The 23,266-nt window shown below is 36.6% G+C and overlaps 1 protein-coding gene across 1 annotated transcript in view; it reads left to right on the top strand.

Moving 5' to 3' along the window:
- The window catches only part of LOC127430144 (nuclear receptor-interacting protein 1-like), a 48,109-nt gene extending 25,628 nt beyond the window's left edge, over window positions 1–22,481 (top strand). Inside the window, exon 2 of the mRNA XM_051679663.1 lies at window positions 16,893–22,481. Within this exon, the coding sequence (XP_051535623.1) occupies window positions 17,222–20,440 (3,219 nt within the window). The 5' untranslated portion in view covers window positions 16,893–17,221 and the 3' untranslated portion in view covers window positions 20,441–22,481. The remainder of the gene's footprint in view (window positions 1–16,892) is intronic.
- Window positions 22,482–23,266: the final 785 nt, after the last annotated feature.

Raw genomic sequence — 23,266 nt, 5'->3', positions numbered from 1 at the left:
ACATTTGCAAGCTTGTTAAAGTGTGATCAAACCCATTTCACCTCGAAACTGCCGCTATATGTTTAATAAAATGTCACCACAGTCACGGGATCATACTGAAGAAAACAGACAGTATAGATTTATAATACTGGACATCATGTCAGTTTTTACAATCCATAACATTACAATTAACTCTGCTCCAATCACACATGCAAACAAACACTAGGACTGGATGAAACAGCTTTTCTGGCGATATAAAATTAGGCAATATCATGAACATTTCAATGATTTTAATCTGCTGTGTAGTTAGGCCATCAAGTTTCCAAAAATGCCAATTAAACTAGTTCCGTGATCTATCCCCATCTATTAAATATGACATTTGAATATGAGAGCATTAAGATATTAACATCTGGAGCAAAAATGGTGTTAAGGGTTGGTAAGTTAAGTTCATGCCATGAATCAATTCAAACTGTCCATTTCAATGAATAGATTCAAATCTCTGATTCATTGATTCGTTTGCGTCCTCACTCAGAAATGATTACCGAAGTCCCAGCGTGTATATTAAAATGTTTTAGTGAAAATATTTATTGGTAAATATCGCTGTATGTATTGCTATATTAGTGCAAATAAATAAAAAAAGATCAAACATAATTCATCCATGTGTTAATTTAGTGAACAAACTGAGTGGGAAACTGAATGCCTTGAGCATTTTTAACTAGATTTTAAATCTACTTGGCAACAGTGGCTGTTTGATTGAAATGATGGTTGCTTTGGTTAAAAAATAAGCTTTTTTAAAACCAATTCAGAGCAAATATATTAATATTGAGACAATGTCAAATATCATCAAAAGTCTGAAAAAATATTGAGTTATTTGAATATTCGCCCAGCCCTAACACACATTCAAACTATAAAAGCAAGTGTGTGCGGGACATCTTCTAAAGAAGAAAACGCAGGCTGTCGGAGGGAATGCGAGATCATCTGAGCCTTGTTCTTGTCACACTGCCAGGATGCAATATCACTCAGCTGAGGTAGAAAGCCATCAGTTGTAAAATATGATGAATTATCCCGATTCGGCAGAGAGTGGGCCGCCTGTGGGCGTGAGGCTTTCTGTGTGTACGCGAGAGTGTATAAAGAGGCTTCGCTTGTGTGTGCATGTCTGTTTTGTGTGACTGAGTGCTGAGGGCATGGATGCGGCACACATAAGAGTGTTAGAGAGGGGGCGAGTGTGTGGGTGGGAAAAAAAAGAGAGAGAGAGAGAGACCAACCACGGGGGTTACTACAGGTTTAGTGGCGACCTTGTTGTGCACGCACTTAGCTTTCAGTGGCGAGTTGCTCAGAGCGAGCCTCTAATCCCCCACTCTGGTGCTCACACACTTGATTAGTGGCCTTGGTTATCTGCCTAGAGGACAAGCCACTGCCCTTCCTTCACTGGTCAGGGCTAGGGCACTGAAGGGTGTCAACTCCAAAGAATTTGAAAAGGAAGACATAGAAAGTTAGAAACCGTATTATTTTATATATATATATATATATATATATATATATATATATATATATATATATATATATATATATATATATATATATATATTTTTTTTAACAAAAACTAAAACATTTTCATTCACCCAAAATAAAAATGACTACAAAGTAGTTTTAGTTTTTGATAAACAGTAGGGTACAACAGGGCTAAAGGCTCTGCTGGGTTTTTTGTAGCTAATGAAAATCCCTGAAATTAACACATTTCTTTTGAGAGAAAATACTTACATTTTCAGTTATGTTTAAGATCATAAAGTTAAACATTTTTCAATAACTGTCAAATAAGTGAAATGAAAGTATTTGGGGTAAAAATACCCCCGTTGCAGGGGCTAAAAAATAAACCACATTGTTAAAGTTGGGCGAATGGATTTGCTGTGGAAAAATGTTCAAAGTGGGCTCACATTGAGTTTGTTTATAGAATACTTGATGTAATAAAATGCCAAATGTGTTTGAAATTAACAGGAAATGGTTGACTTTTTCTGAAGTAGTTATAAGCATCATCTTAATTTGTTACTGAAAAAAGCATCTTGCTGTCTCAAGGAATTGCATAAGTTGACAAATTGAGCCCTATAACTATTGCCCTACAATCTACACAATATCACTATAAACCCCCTAGGGGTCTTTTACCCCAAGTGAGGGAGACTTTTACCCGAAGTGTGGGGTAAAAGGCTCCCTTACCACCTTTTTTTAAAAACTGAATTTTAATCAAAACAACATTCTGTTATTATTTCTTTTCACACAAATTATGTTGCTTCATCAATATATAATAAAAAATAAATAAAACATTTTTTATTTTTTTTTTTTATCTTGATACATTTTGTGACTAGAAAAAAGTAAAATACTCACCCGTTGTGCCCTATATTATGAAATTTTCTTTTCCATGGACCACAACAGGATAGGTTTTTTTTTTATTTATTTTTTTTACATTCAATGAAAGTGAAAGACTGATGCTGACATTCTGCCTTATTTCTCCTTTTGTGTTCCACAGAAGAAAGTCATTTCCGTTTGGAAAGATATGAGGATGAGTAAATGATGACAGAATTTTCAATTTTGGGTGAACTATCCCTTTAAACATGCAAATACGAATGCACTATAGCATAGCGATAATAGTAGACAACCCAGAGAAATGTAATGGTGTTGTTAAACATATTTAAATTATATCAGTTAACACGTGAACTTTGGCTGCCCTTAAATACTTTATTTAAATGTATAAAAATAATTAAATGCATAATTTTATAATATATATATATATATATATATATATATATATATATAACACTATAATAAGCCTGGACAGACACATAAGGAGAAAGAGGAGAGACGCAGGATGCTGTTGAGTTGTATTAGTATTCAGGCAGAGCCTTACAGCCTGCAGAGCAAATTGATTACTACACTGTACCTGTTCTTGGTGTCAGTTTGTAAGATGGTAAGATTGTGTACTGTATATCAGTGTAGGCAATGCCAGAAATATTTCTTGCCATCCTGTCATAACCATTTTGAGTTTTCTAAAATTTTTAGCTTCCTGAAGTTGCAGAAAAAAGTGCTCTTCTTTGGAATACCAAACATTGTGAACATTGTTTGCAAAGTATGGCATTAAAAGCACACAAGGTCTACTAAGTCTGTGCCCTTTTTCTCTTGTTATATGGTCAACACCTTTGGAAGAAAAACATTGGCCAAGGCAGTAAAGGGACACTGAGCCTGAAATAGCTATTCCACGTATTGCTATAGGGTGAATGTCACCAAATTTGTCAAAAAGATGTTGAGGTTATATTTCACCTAAATATCACAGACAAAAATCTTAGTATTTCTTGTACTGCCATTTATTTAAAGGAATATTCCAAGTCAATACAAGTTAAGCTCAAGATGCTGACCTCCACCCCTGGAGTCACGAGTTCGAATCCAGGGCGTGCTGAGTGACTCCAGCCAGGTCTCCTAAGCAACCAATTTGGCCCAGTTGCTAGGGAGGGTAGAGTCACATGGGGTAACCTCCTCGTGGTCGCCATAATGTTTGGTTCTCGCTTTCGGAGTTATGCGTGGATGCCGCAGAAAATAGCGTGAAGCCTCCACACACGCTACGTCTCCGCGGTAATGCGCTCAACAAGCCATGTGATAAGATGTGTGCAGATTGACGGTCTCAGACGCGGAGGTAACTGAGTTTCATCCTCAGCCACTCGGATTGAGGCGAGTCACTACGCCACCACGAGGACCTAGAGCACATTGGGAATTGGGCATTCCAAATCAGGGAGAAAAAAAAATACAAGTTAAGCTCAATCGACAGGATTTGAGTCTAAAATGTATTTAGACTTGTCCCTTCTTTCTTAATAAAAGCAAAAAAAAAATCAGGGTTACAGTCAGGCACTTACAATGGAAGTGAATGGGGCCAATCCGTAAATGTTAAAATACTGTTTCAAAAGTATAGCCACAAGACACAAACAATATGTGTGTTACACATGATTTTAGTGTGATGAAATTGCTTACTAACCTTTTCTGTGTAAAGTTATGTCCAATTTTACATCTTCGTTGCCATGGCAACGTAACACCTTAAATCCTAAGTGACCAAAAAAATGCAGATTTAAACAACTTTACAGCTCAAATAAAATAAGTTTTAACAGAAGAATGTTAAATGCATTTATAAAATTATAAGCTTCACAATTCTGCCTTTAAACCCTCCAAAAATGGGCTGCATTCACTTCCATTGTAAGTGCCACACTGTAACCTTGATTTGCTTTTATTTTTGTGGTAATCAACATTATGCCACAAATGCTGATGATTGAGCTTAACTTGTATTGAACCCTGAATATTCCTTTAAATGTGAAAAATAAAATAAACAAAAATCCTCTTTTAACAGTAATTTGTACTTCAGTTCAAACTTAGTGTTTTACAGTAATGACAATAGCATGAGAATCACACTGAGAATTATGGAAATGATAAAAAACCAAAAAAACTCCAAATAAAATGTCTGTACGCATTACACATAATACGAATTTGGGAGAATTGTGCGTAATTGGCATGCAAATCATCCTAAAAGTAGTCCTTCTTTTATGCAAAATATAATTTGGGGGTGAAAGGTGATCTGAATATGAGTCTTTCTGAGATTTCCATTTCCATCCTAGAAATGTGCTGTCTGCTTTCGAGGAGGACATTGCTTGACTATCTCTAAAGACACAAGCAGATGATGTTATGTCTATGATGCACATGTTGACCCTACATTTGACCCTTAAGGCACACGTGCAGAATGGCTTTCACGTTATATATGGTTACACTTAAAATGTTTGAAGTGTATTTTTATTTATTTTATTAATGATAAAATTGATTCTTGGTTTCCCCTCATTTGGACATTGGCATGACTTGCAGGCCACTGATACACTGAACTTTAGTCCCCACCATGTGACTACTTCTGTTTATTTTAAACTTGTCATGTGCACTTGTATTTTGCTAGCCAAAGTACAGTTGCACTTTGCAATACTGGCAATAGATGTGCTATACTTGGTTTGTGTTGTTTACATAATGACTGGCATAAACTATTATACTGTACTAATAAACATGATCTCTGGAGTTAGTGCAAAGGGTAATGGACTTTTAAAGAACCATGGGCTCTTTCTGTAGCATTATTACATTATTAGTTTCCAGCTCCTTTTTTCTCACAAATTATTCTATGCAAATAGAAAGAGCACAGCACTTTGGTCCAAGTTCACAGGGCTCAAGTTCACATAGCCACAAACTTCCACTGAAGTGCTTTAAGTGTTTTGTGGTATCATTGATGTCTATTTCTTGGGCGTGAACTGATTCCCATGCTCATGTTCCCCAAGTCATTTTTAACCCCGGAAACTGGGCCATTTACCACAGTCAATTAAGAGTACAAATATTTTGTTTGCTCCCTTTTCCTTGTTGTGCACAATAATTAAATGTTTTTTTTTTTTGAGAGGCTTTCACATTTGCCGTATTACTTCAGTGTGTATATTTACTTTTTGGTTTAAAGAGAATTGCTGACTGTAGACAAAGATACTGTACAAGATGATCTTAGGGGTGGGTATGATGGTTGACTCATCGACCAGTGATCCAACAACTGACCAAGCAACTGGTGAGGTTGACTAGTTTATCTAGTTATATATATATATATATATATATATATATACACACATACATATACATTAGGGCTGTCGATTAACATGTTAATTTAGTGCGATTTATTATATTAAAAACATTACACGTTAAAAAATTTACTCAATTTATCATGTCCCTGGACGGAAGATTCCTGAGCAGTTCAAACCACTTGTTTTCTCCAGGGGGCAGTAAGCGAAACTTCAGCTGGATAGGCAATGCGGAGCTAATACAGAGAAGAAAGTAACCCTTCAGCCGACAGCACAATACAAGGACGCGTTCTTGCGTTCAGAACACAGCTTGATGGAGCACAAATTTACTATTAGTACTATTTTTTTTTTAAATATAATTTATATATATATATATATATATATATATATATATTTATTTATTTGTAATTATTTAAATATAACCATTTATAACTATTTCATCATTATATATTGAGTTATTGTTATTTGATGGACTCTCAGCAAATATTTATGTCATTCTTTATTTATTTTTTTCACATTTTAGAATAATAGTTAAGTCATCACAACTATGGAATAATAGAAATGGAAATATGGGAATTATGTTGTTACTAAAGAAATCCAAAATAAATCAAAACTGTGTTATATTTTAGCATCTTCAAAGTGGCCACACTTTGCCTAGATTATGATTTCAGGCAAGTGACCTCAAACTTTTGAACGGTAGTGTACTTAAAAGAAAAAAATTATGAACATGAAATAAGAATAAAAAGTAATGCACACATTGAAAAAAGTTATATAAAAATAAAATAAAAATAATAAAATAGAATAAAAATCAGGAGAACAGGTATTAAGAGCATGACTTCAGCAAAATTGAAAAAGCAGAGAACGTGAAATGATCCAAATCATTACTGAATTACTTTTCCTTTAATTTTAGTCTCAAAGGCAGATCTCAGTGTACCCATGATCAACCAATGCCTACACTGGATATAAAACAGGAAAATAAAAGAAAAATGAATATCTAATCTGAACTAAAAGAATCTGCTATCTGTCTTTTCCTAAAGTTGGGGCGCCCCCTGTCTGAGTGGAGACACCAAGAGAGACGAGGTTTTCCCATTCAAAAGTTAGTAGTAGGATGGGAGGATTTGGTTACCTCACGATTCAGTTCGATATACGATATGAGGTTGGCAGAAAACTGTTTTTATTTTATTTTTTAAATGCTTGCACAAAATGCATATTATAATTTCTCATCAAAATAAAGTTCTTTAATAGACAATTTAAATGCTCAAAATTTAAATAATATTTTCTCATATACCTTTCACTGTAAGAAAAGATCACAAACAAATAAGCCTTTGAAAATAGTGGACTACATTTAGGCTGATCAGGTGCAGAAACAGCAATAGAAGTGAATAGAACCTGTCTCGAAAAAGATGAAAATGTTTATTTATTTTTAGTAATTTGTTTGTATTGATTATTATAATCACATTTTAACTTTTTTAAAATATAAAAATTCTACATTCTATCAATTAATATTATTTCTTTTTTGTTTTTTCAATTTGGAATGCCCAATTCCCAGTGCGCTCTAAGTCCTCGTGGTGGCGTAGTGACTCGCCTCAATCTGGGTGGTAGAGGATGAATCTCAGTTGCCTCCGCATCTGAGACCGTCAATCCGTGCATCTTATCATGTGGCCTGTTGAGCGCGTTACCGCGGAGACATAGCGCATGTGGAGGCTTCACGCTATTCCTTGCGGCATCCACGCGCAACTCACCACGTGCCCCACCAAGAGCAAGAACCACATTATTGCGACCATGAGGATGTTAACCCATGTGACTCTACCCTCCCTAGCAACCGGGCCAATTTTGGTCGCTTGGGAGACCTGGCTGGAGTCACTCAGCATGCCCTGTGTTCGAACTCGCGACTCCAGGAGTGGTAGTCAGCGCCTTCTACTCGCTGAGCTACCCAGGCCCCCTACAGTTAATTAATATTATTTCTTGAAATTGTATATACAGTTGTGCTCAAAAGTTTGCATACTCTTGGAGAATTGGTTATATATATATATATATATATATATATATATATATATATATATATATATATATATATATATATCATTTTTAAAGAAAACATGAGTGAGCAGGCAAAACAGATTTATTTTATTTCTTAAGGGATTCATATTCAACTGTAGGTTATAACAGAATGGCACAATCATAAAGCAAAACATGACAACAAAGAAAAAAATGAAATGACCCCTGTTCAAAAGTCTGCATACCCTTAGTTCTTAATACTGTGTATTGCCCCCATTAGCATCAATGACAGAGTGCAGTCTTTTGTAATAGTTGTCTATGAGGCCCCAAATTCTTGCAGGTGGTATAGCTGCCCATTCGTCTTGGCAAAATGCTTCTAGGTCATGCAAAGTCTTTGGTCGTCTTGCATGAATCGCACGTTTGAGATCTCCCCAGAGTGGCTCGATGATATTAAGGTCAGGAGACTGTGATGGCCACTCCAGAACCTTCACCTTTTTCTGCTGCAACCACTGGAGGGTCAACTTGACCTTGTGCTTAGGGTCATTGTCATGCTGGAAAGTCCAAGAGCGTCCCATGCGCAGCTTTCGTGCAGAAGAATGCAAATTGTCTGCCAGTATTTACTAATAACATGCTGCATTCATCTTGCCATCAATTTTCACAAGATTCCCCGTGCCTTTAGAGCTCACACACCCCCAAAACACCACCATGCTTCACAGTGGGGATGGTATTCTTTTCACTATAGGCCTTGTTGACCCCTCTCCAAACATAGCGCTTATGGTTGTGACCATAAAGCTTTATTTTGGTCTCGTCACTCCAAAGGCGTGTCAAGGTGTTGTCGGGTAAAATGTAACCAGGCTTTTTTGTGGCATTGGAGCAGTAAAGGCTTCTTTCTGGCAACTCGACCATGCAGCTCATTTTTGTTCAAGTATCGTTATATTGTGCTCCTTGAAACAACCACGCTGTCTTTTTCCAGAGCAGCCTGTATTTCTCCTGAGGTTATCTATGGGTTTTTCTTTGTATCCCAAACAATTCTTCTGGCAGTTGTGGCTGAAATCTTTCTTGGTCTACCTGACCTTGGCTTGATATCAAGAGATCCTTGAATTATCCACTTCTTAATAAGTGATTGAACAGTACTCACTGGCATTTTCAAGGCTTTGGATATCTTTTGATATCCTTTTCCATCTTTATAAAGTTCCATTACCTTGTTACGCAGGTCTTTTGACAGTTCTTTTCTGCTCCCCATGGCTCAGTATCTAGCCTGCTCAGTACATCCATGTGAGAGCTAACAAATTCATTGACTATTTATACACAGACACTAATTGCAATTTAAAAAGCCACAGGTGTGGGAAATTAACCTTTAATTGCCATTTAAACCTGTGTGTGTCACCTTGTGTGTGTAACAAGGCCAAACATTCAAGGGTATGTAAACTTTTGATCGGGGCCATTTGGGTGATTTCTGTTATATGCTATTTGTTATTAAAAATTTATATTTATTTTTACTTTTTTATCTGACTGTAAAGAACAGAAAGGATATTAAAAGACACATTATTCAATGAAAGAGGAGTGCGGGATCTCATTCTTGATGGAAACATATTACACAGAAGAAATGGTCTGATTTAATCAAGCAATTTTCATTAAAACAAGGTGATTTTCCAGGTATTCCAGTACTTAAATTCCTAAAAGCTAAATTCAAGCACTTCAAGCACTTCAAGGACCTTGTGTGAACTCTGTAAACAGTGTAGGAAAAAAGTGCAGTAGTGGTAAAATCAAGCGATATTGAGAGAGATTGTTTGACAGGTCATTTCATTTATGATCACATGGGCAGAAAACAATGTTTCAAATTTCTGAATATCGAGTTTTGCCGTGGTATGGTTCGTCATTTATTTGGTTCTCGAAATATCAAAATTCGATAAATTGTCCCATCCCTAGTTAGTAGTGCTTAAAATCTTCATTTTTAAACAAGTTCAAGGAATTTCTTTTACTTTTTTTTATTTTTTTTTATCACTCAATTCATCTTAGAATTAATATTTTGTGTTGTACACATTAATGCAAATTAAGTAAAGGAAAAAAAAATTATAATGTATGATTTTGAGTAGAAGCTATTTGTATTCATTTGTTATTTGTTTTCAAAACAAATGTTTTGCAGTTAGTGTGTGCAGTTAGTTAACTAATCATTCAGGCAATGACTACATATTTTTTTAATATGTTTTGTACTTTCCTAAAAGATAATAAAAGTTGTTATTCTGTAGGTGCAGATGAACCAACATGGTCTTCTGTAAGCACTCTAGTTAGCATTACGCTGCCGTCATAAATCTACAAGCTTAAGGTCAAGACCATTACTTGTGACAGTGCTCAGGAATTATGTTCTGAGTCTTGTGATGGTAGACACAGCACACAGGAACCACTGTATATTTCTGTTTGCTTGGAAAAGTGTTCCTTCTGCTTGGCTAAAACACTGGCATCTCGCCGTGCTTGCCCATGTGAAAGGGCAGCTCATCTTAAGGTTACCATAATGTAGGTTAGGCTCATGTTATTACCAGGAGTCAGAGATTGCACTTGGCAAAGCCCTAACTAAGAGGTGTGCCCCAGCTGAAAAATGTCAATGTGTGATGCCCATAATGCTCGTTTGGAAGTAGGTCACAGTGACCTAGTTTGAGTGGTGCATGGCCCTGATTGACTGAGTCACCCAACACTATCTTAGGAATGTGTTGTTGTTGCAGTTGCACAGGGATGTGTGCCTTGGTGTGTAACTGGAGGATAAGAACGAGTTAGCTGTAATTGTGTTGATGTTGGGCATAACCATTTCCAAGGTTCCTTTTTATGCCAAGACAACATCAGCAATGCAACTGCCAGACATCGAGTTTAAATGCACATCGCAAGGGCAGGTTTGTCGCTTTTTATTAGGACCTAATGCTTTGTATGGATGCCAGCTGTTGCATCAACTCAAACAGCCCAGGCGGAGTGAGTGACCTTGACTTCAAACGGGGCATGCAGCAGGTTTTTCCTCCTTTTGCCTCATCATGCATTTTAAATAGGCTAAATGGATTACAGTTTCTGGATGGTGGATGTAATTTATGATCTGGTATTTTTTGGAGGGGTCAATTAATCTTATACCTTGCAGTTGAGAATTAAAAGATCCACTCCAGAAATCAATTCCTCCCCATTCCTATCAGGCTTCTCATTTTCAAAAGGAATTTTTCTTCTGATGGTGATAATTTTGTGACGACAAAACCCTGAAAAGAACAGCGTGAAGAGGCTTGTGTATATAACTAGGTTTTTTCAAAAGATACTGTAATCACTGCTTATACAGTTATTCAGAAGTTCTCTACCATCATTTATAAGCCATTTCTCATCTTTACAAAGCTTTCATAAAAATGTGCTACCAAATCTGTTTTTAAAGATTTCTTTATCAGTTTTTTAATTTTTAAAATTATTTTTTTATATATATATAAACATGAGTTAATAGATATCTCCTTCGAGACTAGGGATGTAATGTAAGGTTTCACGGTATACCGTAGTTTTAAAGAGAGGCTGTTATCATACAGTAGACATTTATAATGTATAATTCACGGATACCTGGAATCTCAGTATTGGCCGATCCTGATCCGATACCAGTGCTGTTTTGTTTTTTTCATAATCAGTTTAAAACATCTATACATCACTCTGTGATACTAACTGGGGGTACTCTTTTATATGCAAATAAACACAAACCTTTAACTACACATTATTTCAATAGAAATGTACAGAATAGCCTATTAAGAAAGTCTACTATATTATGTAGCAGCAAAATTAACAGTGATTCCTGAGAAAGTCTTCAGTAGCAAAGAAGCCATTTTTCTTTGCACATTTTTTTTTTCAACTTGTATATGGATTTTAAAGGATCTCTTTTTTTATTCACTTTATAAGATACCAGTCCACTTTTCATTCACACATTTATTTTTTGGCACCCAGTCAACTTAAATATTGTTATAATTTGAAAAAATAAAAAATTAATGATAATATTAAATTGTTGTTGTTGTTTTTGTTGACTTTTAGAATTGTATAATACAATAGTAATATACTGTACAGTATTTCAGTCATGCACCTTTAACTTTAAAACTCTCTTGATCTTATTTTGAAGGTCGGAACACTCCAGGATGTCCTGCAAGTGTCTGTTTGTGGGATAATTCACAGTAGTTTAATTAGTTTCTAATTCAAATTATCTTGAAACGCTCCTCCGGTGCCATTCTCAATGCATGTTATAAGTGAACCAAACTATTGAGCATCTACATCTTAGATGTTGTTTGTGTGGAGCACTCGCATATTGTGCGCCACTCTGAGAGCTGAAAATAGCTGAGAGTGCATCACTAGCCAGCATGAGTGTTCGTTTTTTATGTATGTGTGTCAACAGAGCCGCACCATTCACGTGTTGGCGCTGCTCATGTATACTATATATTTACTTATTAAACACAGCCTTTTGGAATACACAAAGCTATCATATGTCTTCAGGTGGCTTTGAATAAAATGCACTTTAATGGTTCTTTTATGTGATTGTTTTTATTTGTATTTATTTATATTTTTTTTAGCTTGACAGTGACCACCCTGACTAACACGCAATATTGGATTTGGATCGGGCTTGTCAAACCGATACCCGATCCATCTAAAAACATCAGTATCGGAGCCGATACTGATCCAGGTATCAGATTGGTGCATCCCTAGTAAATATCAGTTAAATTAAGAGAGAATCAGCTACATTTACACAGCATCATATAAACCTGATCAAATAAATCTCTAAATTGTAATGTCCTCCTGTTTCACTCAGCCATCATTTCATTTTAAAATCCAGACGGGCAAATGCACAGCAGAGAGAGTGCAGCATACTCTCTCTTAACTTAGCAAGTTAAGCCACATTAAAAAAAGTTCATAGTAAATAATATAATTACGTTAAGACAAGCGCACCCTACCAGTCGACATTACCTGTCGTCTTGAGCATAGATGTTGTCTCTGAAATGTCTCGTTGAGCAATGTAATAACGTTTGATGTGTCCCTAAAAACAGAAGTAAAAGCAGTACAAGCTGTGACGAGCCATGTTTGTTTGAGGGCAGGTGAGGTAGTCATGTAAAACTACCAAGTAGCCACGTAACCCGTTACGTCACCATTAGGTTCTCAAGTCAGTGGAAAAGCGCAGCTGGTTTATGATAGGCTCCAGATTGCCCTCCTCAGCACAGAGAATATTAATATGCTTGCTTTTTTATGTTGATTTCAGTTATTGACAAAAGATAACATGTAGATTTTTCTTTTACATTATTCTTTAGTTATAACCATTTTACTACATGTTGCAAACATGTATCCTTTATTATTGTTTTACCTGTTTTAATATCTTTTGTGTTTTTACATTCATCTCTTTTTTTTTTTTGGCCTCGTCTGAATAAGATTGTCCTGATGTTCTAGATTGATAAAGTTTGGCAAAGATAATAAAGAAATTTAAAAGAATCCAAAATAAAGTTAAAGAATTTGTTTTAACTGAATTATGTCTCTGTGTGTTTATCAGATGTATTTCATAACTAAATATAAAACTGCTAATAATTTTAGCTAGTGACCTTAATAACTTGATACCGTAATACCGCAGCATTTTTTGTGAATGTTATCATACCGTGAACATTTCATACTGTTGCACCCCTTTTCGAGACATGTTAAAGTAATTGTTTATTTGTTTAACAGGGTGGAGGAGTGTCAGTATTGTGTTTCCTCTTTTCATTGGATTAGGCCAACATGCTACGGTAGTGTGTTGACAGAAGTATAGCATGAAGTGTTGTTGACCCTCACCCACTATTTGACACATTAGATATAATGCTTTGTCAGGGTGAAAAAAAAAAACCCTACATTTTAACAGATCATATTTGATTGACCTCTTAACTAAATATGTTAAGATATTAGAATATGGAGTATGTGAGCGGAGCGGCATGATTTTGCCTGGAGCGAGGAGCGGGTTTTTAAAAAAATCGGAGCGTCAGTGTTTTCTCTCACTCTAAGAGCACTCCACTAATGCTCCATCATGGGCAAAACACCTGTTAACGGACCTTAATGCAATAATTCACCATGTGTTAAACACTATTGGCATGAAGGAAAGATGGAATTTCTGATATAACCAGAAAGAATGTGATAAAAAAAAAAATACTAATTTAAAACCTAGCGGCACTTGGTAATGTTCGACCTCCAGTGTGAAGGTTACTTTCGCTTCCTGTTTTCATGCTCTCTATTATTGAGTTAAGCTTGCGGTAAAGCTTGACTTAACTACATGCTTGTGTCTCGTCTCTTTATTCTTACATCAACTGGCATACAGAGAAAATTAATGATGGGATGGCGAGGAAGAACACGAGTGGGGAGGTGATTGCCACGATCAAAGGTTTGTTGTGAAATCCTAAAAGACGTGTCCAAAAAACACTATGATAATCCATTCACATGTGGAGAGAAAATCTAAAGGTCAGTAATACATATATCCCCTATTCAATATTTTGAATAATCATATCAACATTCTAATCTAATGCATCTCAATCTTAACTGAAGGCTATTATGTCCCACATTAAATAGAATTGAATATTTAACGATGTAAAACACCAACTGAACTAATCAACATGTTAATATTGCATAGTTTGACTTTAATCGATTGCCATCTAAATTTTAGTTCCATAAGCTAATTTATGTGTTATACATTTGCAGATGAAGAAGCTCAGCAAATGTGAATAGAGGAAAATGTAAAATCTTAAAAAATTCAAATGCTAGTATTTCTAAAAGTGAACTCTGCATTAGACATATAGTTTTGATTAGTCTTATCTAGTTTTGAAAGTGTAGAACATTCTGAGAATGTATTTTTTTTTTTCGTTCACAGAATTATAGGGCAAGGTTAATTAAAAGAAGTGCAATAATAGAAAATAATAGGCAATAATTAGGCAATAATACAGGCCTAATAATGTTTTTTTTATTTTTTTATTTGATTTAATTTAATGTTTTGTTTTTGTTCTTGAAATTTATTAAAAATGTTTTTTTTTATTTTTTTTTTAATCGTTTGGTAACTTATAATTAATGTTTTTTTTTTTTGTTTTGTTTTGCATCTAGCAATTTATTTAATTGATCAAACCCAGAGAATGCTGCTGATATGTTTCAAAATTAAGCTATAAAAATAATTTAATTTAGTCTTGGGCTAATGCTAGTGTTCTAATAAAGCACATTGTAGCTTTTTTTTCTAGTATTGTGTATTTATTTTTCATTTAGTACACCTTCTGCATGGATGGTTGTGATATTAAAAAGCATACTGAAATAACTTTACAGTGGAGAGGAAGTTAGGTGCTAATTTTGCCATGGAGCAAACACGGAGCGGGGTTTCTCTAATCCAGGGGCGCGGAGCGAGCGAGGAGCGGGAAATGGACATCCCGGAGTGGAGCTGGAGTGGAGTGATTAAAGAATGCTTAGAGCGTGGAGGGGAAATTGTTGCCGCTCCACTCCACTCTCATACTCTGTTAGAATACATTCCATGAAATCCATCCACGGTCCATTGAACTGGCTTACAGTTCTGTGAGAATATTAATGTCTGGAAGTCTGTTCTATGATCATTTGTAACTATCAGTAGATCAGCTATTCAGGAATTTGAGATACTATCTAGATCAGAGGAATCTAAGTTGTGTAATGTTTTATGAGTTTCTCAGGCCTGTCACTCTGACATCTCTGTGACCAATATCTTGATAAGGTCATCACGTGCCCCCCACCCCCTGTCAACCTCAGCAAAGTAGAACAACCAGAGGTGCCAATTATCAGCAGAACAAATCAACCGTAGCCACTGACCTTCGCTTTGACCACAGAGCACTGACAAGTTCAGCCTTACGTGTATAACATGATTATGTAATTACAGTTCCATTTCAATTAGACTTTCAAAGCTGAAGTGTGTATTTATGGTAAAATACCGCCTCTTATCCCATCTTAAAATGCAGAGACACTTAGAATTCTGCCATTTTTAAGGTGACACTGTGGCGCTTCCCAACTAGTCTGACACGGCAACACTGGCTTTTGATGTGAGTTTGGAAAGGGGATATCTGTTTCTTCAGTAAATGGCAGATGGGGGAGTGTCCAGGAAGCCTTTAAAAAAATCATTTATTTTTACATTTCTGTTTGGTGACACTAATGGCACAGAAATGACATGCTTCAGTTTTAAATTTCCAATGAAGTGTGGGCATATATGTGACTTTCACTATGCCTTAGTAAGAATAAAAAAAAGAGTTGTGTGGCAAGTACAGCATTTAGCAGGTTGACAAATCTTGTAATCCATTAACCTATGTCTGTCAATTTAATCAGCATGTTTGCTGGAAATCCCAATGTTGGCTACACAGTTGTATAGTATCTATACTTTTTTTTATAAAAAAATAAATAAATAATTTAGGGGCATGGATAAGCAGGGACCTGGCAATACAATATTATATCAATATCTGGGTATACAATATAATATATTGTGATTCTTTGTTTAGTGTATTGCTATTAAAAATGTTGATGTATTGCAATCTTTTACTCACTTGTTTCTTATTCACCTGCATTGGATTTTGCTGTTTTCCTTTCTGCTTTACTTGATATTTGGAGTAATAGAGCCATCGGAAAGCATAGGTACATTATTATGCCTTCCCAGTTAATATAAATTAAATTGAAAGACAGGTCCCAAATATCTATTTTCCACCTGTGAATGTCCAACAGTGAGCAAAGCTCTGAACTGGCAATTCTTACTGCTTTTCAGTCCAGAGTAAAAAAATAAATAAAATAAAAAATACAAATATATTGAAACACCATGGCTTCACTTGTCAGTCCCAGAATTCCCTGTAAACCTTTCTGAGTCATGATTGTTGCAGCTGTGATGGGAAAGAATGAGACCTGATTGAATCCCTGTCAGTGTATGAGCAGGTTCAATCTTTTCATCAATCGTCATGACCTTTTGGAATGTGAATTGACACTTTCAAAATATTTCGGACACATGCAAAAGCAGACCCACATTTTGTTGGCTAGTTAGAGAGAAAGCTTGTTTTCTTGCATAGCATTTTTATTTATCATAAACAAACTGCTACCTAAAGATTGGCTTTAAGTCTTTTTATTATTTATTACATGAACATGATCTTTTTATATTTAAAACTGATCAGCATATGAAATGTAACATTTTCAGTGTCTTCCATGCTAAAGATTAGCTGAGTTTGTGTTGCTGTAAGCATACAAGAATGTGTTTTATGTATGAGAATGTTGAGGTATTGTTTTAACATCACATTTCTCTCTCTTGAGCAGGACTTCCACCAACTGACCCTGTGGATAGAATTACTGTGAGCAGTTGTTCCACTCGCAGCCCTGGAACTTTGGAATATACATCCAGTGCCATGGAATCCCACAAGAGTGAATGCATAATGATCCTGTACATTTCTTAACAGTGGCAAGAATGTTTCTTGCTTAGCTCTTGCCTGAAGCATGGGGGATGGCTTGTGGAGCTACATTAGGCCTTTCTCTTACCTAAAACACAGTTTGTGAAGCTAAAAACTGTAAAGTCTCTTGTCAGAAAGTAACAACGTTTTCCCCCTCAATTGTGGTGGCCAACCATACAAGGGACTATAGTATTGAACATGACTCATGGGGAAGAGCCTGGCCCTGAAACACACCAGGATTCTGCTGTATTAACATATTTGGAAGGCATACTCATGCATCAGGTGGCAGGAGGACAGAGTGTTGCAGCAACACAGAGTGGCAACCAGGAGCAGAGGAATAAGGAGGGGACAGGGCTTGCACAGGCTAATCATGGCACTCAACAGGAACAGAACAGAATAAATTCCTACTGCGGAGCCTCGCAGCACCTCAAAAAGGCCCGCCTACTCAACTCAGAGGCCTGGACAGAGTTTGAGAGTCAACGGAGGTCAGCACCCCCTGTTGCACACAATGGGCAAAATGAAGACCACCACAGTGGTCAGAATGGCTCCACGCAGGATAAAGGGGAGAGTACACTTCTAGCCAATTTGCTCCAGTCTTTCAGTTCTCGACTTCAGAACGTGACCCTGCCGCAGCAGATCATCCAAGGCTTGAGGCCACAGGATGCCTCCTGCCAGATAAACAAGCCTGCACAAGAGGAGAGGGCAAATGGGCCTTGCCACAGACCTGCCTCGAGCCGCCTCAAAGGGCTAGTGAGTAAGAGTAAAATGCAAAATCACCGCAACAGTGTGCCTTATCAACGTAGACGGTCGAGCCAGGAATGTTCAGACTCTCCCAAGGCGCTGAAGAGCAGTACTCCTTCCCCTTCCCCAGAGTCTCTTTCTTGTACCGAGCGCCTAAAAGCTGTGGCAAATATGGTAAATATCAGATCAAGCCCTGCTCCATCACCCAAACCAAGTGTGGCCTGCAGTCAGCTGGCTCTCTTACTCTCTAGCGAGGCTCACCTGCAGCAGTATTCACGAGAACATGCCCTAAAAGCCCAACTCTCTGGACGATCAGCCAGTGAAAGACTTTCAGCCATGGCCACACAGCAGACACAAGATAAGAAACAACCTACCAATTTTGGCCAGACTCAAGGACTAAGCCCCTCACACACCCAGAATGGAATACCTTCACAAATATCAACTAACTCCAGCAGACAGAGTCCAATCCTAACTTCTGGGCAAAAAAGGCCAGAAGGTTCCATGCGGACAGAATATTGCTTTAGAGAACGACAACCTTTTGCGAAACTAGGTAGACCATCACAGAACTGCAGCAGTCTTCTCCTTCAGCTTCTCAATAGCCACAACATATCACAGCGAATTAATGGGCAGGGTCACTTGAAAGATGACATCAGCACCTTTGGCACTTTGGGCTCCCCTCTTTTTTCGGACAGCGAGCACTCGAACAATGACAGTAGTCTTACAAAAGACAGCAGTGATGCTGAGAGCACTTACTCTAGTTGCTCTCCTATTGACCTGTCTCTGAAAAACAGGACACATGTACAGACACCATTATCTGCTTTGTCCTCACCTGCTCTGGACAGGGTCCCGGAGTCTTCGTTGAACAGGTGGAAGCCTGACAGTCCACCTGTCAAAGTTCCCACAGATCACAGGGAGGTGGATGCCTGTTCAGAGATGAAACCTCATCATAAGGTCACTCTTTTACAGTTGCTCTTGGATCACAAAAATAACGAGAGAGTAACTAAGGGTCTGGATAATCCAGATTTGCTGCGAGCTGTAATCCCTAAAGTCACTGGTGCATCCACAAGTAGTCAGAGTGTTTTCAGTACAGCTAGGTGTAAGGACACAAGTGAACTTGGCCCACATTGTGGAAGTCCCAAACTCTTGCCAACGTTCTCGCAAAGCCGAGACTCAAACAGCAGTGGATCTCCATATACCCTTAATGGGTCTCCCCATTCACAGTCTGTGCCCTTGGATCTTTGTAAAACTAAACAACCTATAAATGATACAAGAGTCGAAGAACCTGCCTTTAGCGCTACTAAATTGCTACAGAATTTAGCTCAGTGTGGAAAACAAACCATTTCTCCTCCAGTGAAGGCACCTTTACCCCCTGTCAAACTCATGACCCAAGAACTAAAAGTTAACTATCCTCCAACTTTACTAGAGAGACTCACTGCACCTATTCAGAAAAATAACAACCCATTGTGGGAAGAGGCCAAGGCAAAAACTTTAACTGTACCTGAGGCAACACAGCATGTCTCTGAGATTGAGAATCTGCTTGAGAGACGCACAGTTCTACAGCTTCTACTGGGGAATGCTCCTCCGAAAGAAAAGGTTGGCAGTAAACGAAAAAGAGAACACAGAAAGAACAACTCTTTGGAAAAACAGACAAATCAGGCAATAGGCCAAGGTACAGCAAACGGTTCTTCAGTGGACATTTCAATCAAAACTGAGCCAGTAGAAGTGGGTCAAATGTATGACTATAACAAAATGTCAAAGCAATGCCAGAATGTAGTTGTAGAGCCTAGAAAAAGCACCAGTTATCTTGAGCATGAAGACATCAAGCAAGAACCATTGTCTCCAGAGGCTCTCCAGAGAGATGGTCTTCTTTGTCATCTCCTTAAACAGCGGCATAACAAAACTCTTCAACCAAACAAGTTAGAAGACATAAACAAGGGTTGTATAAAGGAAGAATCGGTGGGAATCCAGGGACCAACAATCCCAAAGAAGCGGAAATTTTCAATAGAACTAGAAGACCATAACACCTCGAGTCAGCAGGGCAGGGATTTAAAGCGTTCTGGTATTGTAAATGACACCAGTGGTTGTTCTGCCACTGGAGGTCTAGAGACCCGAGAGGCCAGTGACCCTTCTAGTCCCCCAGAGGCAGACAGTCCACCAGCAAGATTTCCACCATTTGAGTCTAATGAAAACAGAGGTTTCAATGTTTTAAAGCAGCTGCTGCTTTCAGACAACTGCTTAAAGGAATTGTCTCAGCCAAGAGGTACATTAAGTTCACAGACACATACTGTGTTGAATGGGAATACAATCAAGCAGCCATGTACTGATGGTGAGCTTCGAAACTTTCACCAAAGTTTTAGCTCCAGCAATGCATCTTCTAAGAGAGCAAGCGGTCACAGACCTGAATCTCCACAGGAGGCTTCAAAGTCAAAAAACGACTATGCCACAATAAAGGATTTGAAGGGCTCTACAAGGATGGTTAATGGAGATGATCAAACACAAAAGTATGAGTCAGACTCACCTCGGTTTACCAAGACTAACCCTATTTTGTACTATATGCTCCAGAGGAGCAATGCACATCTGGTTAAAGAGGGGGAGGAGCTGGAGGCAGGCTCGAGACAAATGCAGACAAAGGTCAAAAATGAGTCGTCAGGTGATACTGAGGCCTTTGAACTTTAAAACTGATCAAAATTCACAGAATTGCAATGGAACAACTAGTTGTCACTCACCACAGTTAAACGGGTCATTGAACAAAAACTAGTTTGGACACAGTGAACCAGCATGTGTGCTTGGACAAGAAATGTGCTTTTTTATATCCTTTCTTCTACTTATTCATGTTTGCTACTTTGTTTAAATCAGACCATCTAGAATATTTCACATGAATTAAATTACATTTTAGTTCACAAAGAGACCATGCAACCAAAATGTATTTGAATAGCACTACTTTTTGGCTGATATCTTTCTCAAGTTCAAACAGGCATAATTAATAAATGTTTTCTGTGAAAGGTGTGTGAGAATTACCCTAGAGTATTTGTAACAATAAGTTCTCACTCCATTTTCCACACATAGGTAGACTTTTGGCCACAGGCAACAAGTTGTGATGCACTGATGCAAATGATGTATAAACGGATTGTGCTTCAGTTTTTGTGAGTGGATATACTTTAATTTTAAAATGATGAAATGGAGAAAAGCAGTGTGTTACTTTTGTCTATGCCAGGAAGGCTTTAAATGTCACTGTCTTATACAAACAATCAAATCAATTAAATATGTTGCCTTTTATAAAAGAATGATGTAACTCTTTTTGGCTCTGTATTGGTCAGATAAACTGAAAGTGATGCTAAAGCTGTATATTCATGATCATATTTGGATAATATGGAATATGAATCCATCAGTATTAAAACATGGTATCTTGATATCTGTATGGTATGTGAAGTGTGTATACTTGACTATTGATGTCCTCTTTAATTTCTCTCTCTTTCCCATTGAAAACAATGTTGTGATGTGCTTTATTGATTATTCTGCTTCTCAGCATTTACCTGTGTCAAGACACCAAACAATGTTTACAATACACAAGAAGATGTTGAATGGAAAATCTAAAAAATTTACAACAAATTACTGCTTTTTGTTCATCTGTTTTTAGTTTTTATATATATATATATATATATATATATATATATATATATATATATATATATATATATATATATATATATACACACACACACACATGTATTTTATGAACTTGTCTTGGTATTAGCATGTGTCATAAGATTTTTTTTTCTATTATACAAGAGATTGTTGCATCAATTTGAGACAAATCAACCCAATCACAGCTGTCTGTCATAGCAGTCTGATATTGTAATGGAAGCATTGATTTACTAAAGGGAGTGTTATGCTAAGGCCATTCCCACAAAAGTATGTTTGCTGATGTGATATTCACAGTCTTACGTTTTACATATTGACGTTATTTTTCACCAATCTTAAAAGACTCGTTACAAACTATATTTATGTACATGGCAAAATCTTTATGAAAGACAGCTATTTTGTATGAATGAAAAGCATTTTAGTTTTGAAATTTCTTAGAGACTTCAAAGTAAATGCCATGTGAATATGTACATATTAGAGGATGTTTTTTGTCCTTCTTTTGCATGTGTCTCCTGATGAAATTATGATAATCTGTTCTGCAACATCTTGTGTTATGTCAGATATTTAAAAGTACACTGCTGCCTGTTGCATGCAGATGCATGAGAAGGTTCCTATGTATTACTGGACATGGGGAAATTCAAAGTCTTAAACATAAGTATATATATATATATATATATATATATAATTTGTCATGGAGCCCAATACATAAAATGTGATATGTATGTTTGTCATGAAAAATAGACTGCTGGGCAAACTGTCTGAACTTTTGAAACAAAGTGCATATGAATATATTTATTTTGTTTTTACTCAATTTTATTTTGTACATGGAGAAAACCAAACAGGTTAACAATCATGTTCTGTGTCGTACAGTACAAAGATGGATTACACTGATGCTTCAAAGACATAAATAGACTTATTGTTTTGATGCAGGCTAACTGCAATACATTGAGTATAATTGTGTTTCATTATTTTGAAAAAAAAAAAAGAAATATATATATATATATATATATATATATATATATATTTCATTTGGGTGTTTACTTGCACAGATTTCGAATAAAGTTCTGAAATGCGCAATCAGAATAAACCTGTTGTTTGTGTCACTCAGGGCTTTCTGGAATCTGCAAAGCTTTTTGTGTTGTTGTTTACTACAGTGAATCCACATAAATCTGAGATTCAATCTATTTTAAACCTATAAATAGAAAGTATTAGGATTCTAAAAACTTTTAAGCAATGAAACAGAATGATGTAAAATGTAAGATTTTTCGCTATTTCTAGGTCACTAATCAAGTAAACAAAATTTTGACATTAACATTTCCTTGCTTTCATTGAAGCACACAAGATGGTCTTTGGAACATTCTCAAATCATACTGGGATAACATGGATCATATGATTTTGCACACATTTGTGGAGTCCATACCATCTAGAGTGCATGATGCAATAAAGCAAAAGGACATATTAAATACTAAGCAATCCTAAAATTCATATACATTTTTTAAATTCAAATCCATGTCAATTTTTAGAAATTCTGATAATTTTCACAAGTGGACTAGCATTGATGAAATCATGGTAATTCTAATGATTTATATTGTTAGCATAACACCTCTAGTAGGATATAACCTGTGCTTAACCCCTGGCTATACAGAGGCATAGTGATTTTACATGTGTCTAAAGGAAGTAGGAAGACCTGTTAGGAAGAATCTGTTAGAACATGTTTGAAGTACATGAAAACCTTGTCTTTGGTTGACAACTTTGCAGCTGACCTAAATTTTATCTGTTGGCCCCTGAGTCATGACCTTGATTCCTGCTGGTTCCAGTGACATAGATGTGAGAGGAAGTAATAGGCCAGAGATGGCCTAG

Source organism: Myxocyprinus asiaticus, chromosome 39, assembly GCF_019703515.2.
Source record: "Myxocyprinus asiaticus isolate MX2 ecotype Aquarium Trade chromosome 39, UBuf_Myxa_2, whole genome shotgun sequence".
In the NCBI taxonomy this organism is placed as follows: Eukaryota; Metazoa; Chordata; class Actinopteri; order Cypriniformes; family Catostomidae; genus Myxocyprinus; species Myxocyprinus asiaticus.
Note: the sequence above shows the minus strand (reverse complement) of the source record. Positions and strands in the feature narration are given on the sequence as shown.